The sequence below is a fragment of the Eimeria maxima genome, genomic scaffold (genome assembly GCF_000499605.1).
Source record: "Eimeria maxima Weybridge genomic scaffold, Emw_scaff824, whole genome shotgun sequence".
Classification (NCBI taxonomy): Eukaryota; Apicomplexa; class Conoidasida; order Eucoccidiorida; family Eimeriidae; genus Eimeria; species Eimeria maxima.
This window is the reverse complement of record NW_013563994.1, coordinates 12,367-15,863: the sequence shown is the minus strand read 5'-3', so window position 1 is coordinate 15,863 and position 3,497 is coordinate 12,367. Positions and strand designations below refer to the sequence as shown.

The 3,497-nt window shown below is 44.8% G+C and overlaps 1 protein-coding gene across 1 annotated transcript; it reads right to left on the bottom strand.

Annotated features, from left to right (window-relative positions):
* Window positions 1-1,422: 1,422 nt before the first annotated feature.
* EMWEY_00043830 (hypothetical protein, conserved) lies at window positions 1,423-2,601 on the bottom strand (the record flags this gene model as incomplete). The annotated part of the gene is made up of 3 exons (XM_013479008.1): window positions 1,423-1,947; window positions 2,127-2,263; window positions 2,595-2,601. The coding sequence occupies 3 exons, from the start codon at window positions 2,599-2,601 to the stop codon at window positions 1,423-1,425; spliced, it is 669 nt and encodes a 222-aa protein (XP_013334462.1).
* Window positions 2,602-3,497: the final 896 nt, after the last annotated feature.

The following is a 3,497-nucleotide window of genomic DNA, read 5'->3' as shown; positions in this document are numbered from 1 at the left end:
TATATATACAGCTAGCTATAAATAGATATACAGCTAGCTGCACACACAGGCAGCTAGTTGTATAGAACTGTAGCTAGCTATATAGACCTACAGCTAGCTATAAGGGGCTGCTGCAGCTAGCTGGCTAGCTATCAAGTGCTGCATGCTGCTGCTGCCGCTGCTGCTGCCGCTGTTGCTGCTGCTGCTGCTGCTAGCCTCCAATTGCCACGGCTAGCTAGCTGCAAGGAGGCGCAGCTAGCTAGCTGCTAATAGAGGCAAACAGCTGCAGCTAACTACATATCGCTGCAAACAGCTACAGCTAGCTATAGCTAGCTGCTGCTGGCTGCTGCTGGCTGCTGCTAGCTACAGCTAGCTATAGCTAGCTGCTGCTAGCTGCTGCTGGCTGCTGCTAGCTACAGCTAGCTACAGCTAGCTGTATATAGCTGTAGCTAGCTACAAGTAGCTGCAGCTATCTGCGATTAGGTGCAGCTAGCTACAGCTAGCTAGCTACAGCTAGCTATACAGCTAGCTGCAGGTAGCTATAGCTAGCTGTATACAGGGGTACAGCTAGCTATACAGACCCATAGCTAGCTGCAGGCTGCCTTTTGTATATGTCATGGATACTCGCAGCCTCTTTATCTTGGATTCAGCTTCTGCACTGCAGCAGCAGCAGCAGCAGCAGCAGCAGCAGCAGCACCTGCTGCTGCTGGTGCTCCTGCTGTTTAATTCGCGCTGCTGCAGCAAGAGAGAAAAGAAGAAAAGAAAATCAATTCAATATAACAATTGATCAAACAGACGCTGCCACTTTGCTGCTGCTGCTGCTGCTGCTGCTGCTGTTGCTGCTGCTGTTGCTGCTGTTGCTGCTGTTGCTGCTGTTGCTGCTGCAGCACGAACAAGTAGTGATGAGCCGTCTGTTGCTGCTGTTGCTGCACATATATCACTGCGGATTGTTTGCTACCTGCTGCTGCTTGCTGCTGCTGCTGCTTGCTGCTGCTTGCTGCTGCTGTTGCTTACTGCTGCAGCTGCTGCTTACTGCTGCCGCTGCTGCTTACTCCTGCAGCTGCTCCTTGTTGCTGCAGCAGCTGCTAGTTGCTGCTGCTGCTACTGCTGCTGCCGACAGGGTAGCTTCATTATCGACAGGTGGGGGTCCTACGAGAGACTCGGAACAGCAGCAGCAGCAGCAGCAGCAGCAGAGGCAGCTGCACTAGCAGCAGCTGCTGCTGCAGCAGCAACAGCAGCAGCAGGAAGTGGTGAAGAAGGACAAAGCAGGGCGCGCTACGGTGCTGCTGCTAGCACCCCAATTCGCCAGCAGCAGCAGCAGCAGCACCAGCAGCAGCAGGCAGTGGCAGCAAGCTTCCGCTGCGCTGACTGCTTCTACTGCTGCTGCTGCTGCTGCTGCTGCTGCTGCATGCATTGCTGATTGGGCTTGCAGTATTGTTGTTGTTATCTCATTTGCTGCTGTTGCCTTTGTTGCTGCTGCCTCTGTTGTCTTTGTTGCTGCTGTCTGCTTCTTTGTTGCTGCACAGCATCTCCTTGTTGTCTGCTGCTCGTAGCACCTTGCTGCTGCCGTTGCTGCTGCTGCGGCTGCTGCTGCTGCTGCTGCTGCTGTTCCTCTTCCTCTTGCTGGCTTGTTAATCCTATACTAGCTATACATACACCCATCTGCTGCTGCCATAGCTGCTGCAGCTCCCCTACTAACTGCGGCGCAGCAGCAACAAAGGATTGGGCTGTACCTACAGCTCTCCTGCATGCCTCTATAGCAGTAATAGGTAAGGTAGGTAGCCGGAAGCTCTGCTGCTGCTGCTGCTGCTGCTGCTGCTGCTGATGGTGGTGATGATGATGGTGGTGATGGGTACGCTGCTGTTGCTGCACTGCTAGGTAATTACGCTCCTGACGCTGACGCTGCTGCTGCTGCTGCTGCTGCTGCTGCTGCATCTCCATTAGGCTCTGTGCTGGAGGCTGCAACATCTGTAGCAACCACAGATACACTACAAACCCTAAACCCTAAACCCTAAACCCTCAATATCCGACGGTGCAGCAACAGGATCAACAGCAGAATAACCATCAGCAACAGAACCACCATTAGCAGCAGCAGCAGCAGCAGCAGCTGCTGCTGCTGCTGCTGCTGCAGGAGAGGGAGTACGTACTGGATGTTTAAGTAATCTAAGACCTAATATACAACGAACATCTCTTGCTGCTCTTAATGCATGCAAAAGGGGAAGAAGACAAAGAAGTTGCTCATCTGTCTCGCTACCACACCATCCTCCTATATGAACAAAATTCTCTGCAAAAAAAAAAAAAAAAAATATTTATAAACCCTAAACCCTAAACCCTAAACCCTAAACCCTAGAAAAAAATTCTTCAGGGAGAATTTAAGGACACAAAGGAGAAAACTAAAAATTTAGGGTTTAGGGTTTAGTCTATGGCTCATATGATTATATGGGCTACAAAAAAAAAAAAATTTTCTAGGGTTTAGGGTTTAGCTAGGGTTTAGGGTTTAGCTAGGGTTTAGGGTTTAGGGTTTACCTTGGCAATGAGTTCCTGCAACAATTGAATCATCAACAAGAAGAACTTTAGATAAATCTGTCCTGCATTTACTCAAGTCCTTTACGTACCCAACATCTAATAAAAAAAAAAGAAAAAATAAATAAATAAATAAATAAATAAATAAATAAATAAATAATAAATAAATAAAAAGAAAAAAAGAGAGGGACAACAAGAGACTTAAAAAAGAGACAGAAAATCACACAATGGGAGATACAAGGAGACAAAAAGGAGACAAAAAAGGACACAAAAAGGAGACAAAAAAGGAGACAAAAAAGGGGACAAAAAAAGGAGACAAAAAAGGAGACAATTAAACAGACAAAGGGAGACAAGAAGGAGACAGAAAAGGAGACACAACAGGAGACAAAGGGAGAAAAGAAGGAGACAGAAAAGGAGACAGAACAAGAGACAAAAAAAGGAGACAATTAAACAGACAATTAAACAGACAATTAAACACAAAAAAGAAGACAAAAAGGAGACAAAAAAAGGAGACAAAAAAGGAGACAAAAAAAGGAGACAAAAAAGGAGACAAAAAGGGAGACAAAAAAAGGAGACAATTAAACAGGCAAGGGGAGACAAAAAGGAGACAAAAAGGAGACAAAAAAAGGAGACAAAAAAAGGGGACAATTAAACAGACAATTAAACAGACAGAAGGGAGACAAAAAAGGAGACAAAAAAGGAGACAAAAAGGACAAAAAAGGAGACAAAAAAGGAGACAAAAAAGGAGACAAAAAAGGAGACATACCTGTTAGAATACAATCACTACGTGAGAAAACTCGATCAACATAATGAACTAAATTTGTTGCATCTAAGGAAAAAAAAAAGGAGACAAATAAATAAATAAATAAATAAATTAATTAATTAATTAATTTAAATAATTAAATTATTAATTGGCTCATTAAGGGGACAAGAAAGATATAATAGATAAAAGAAAAAATCCCTAAAAAAAAAAAAAAAAAAAAAAAAAAAAAAAT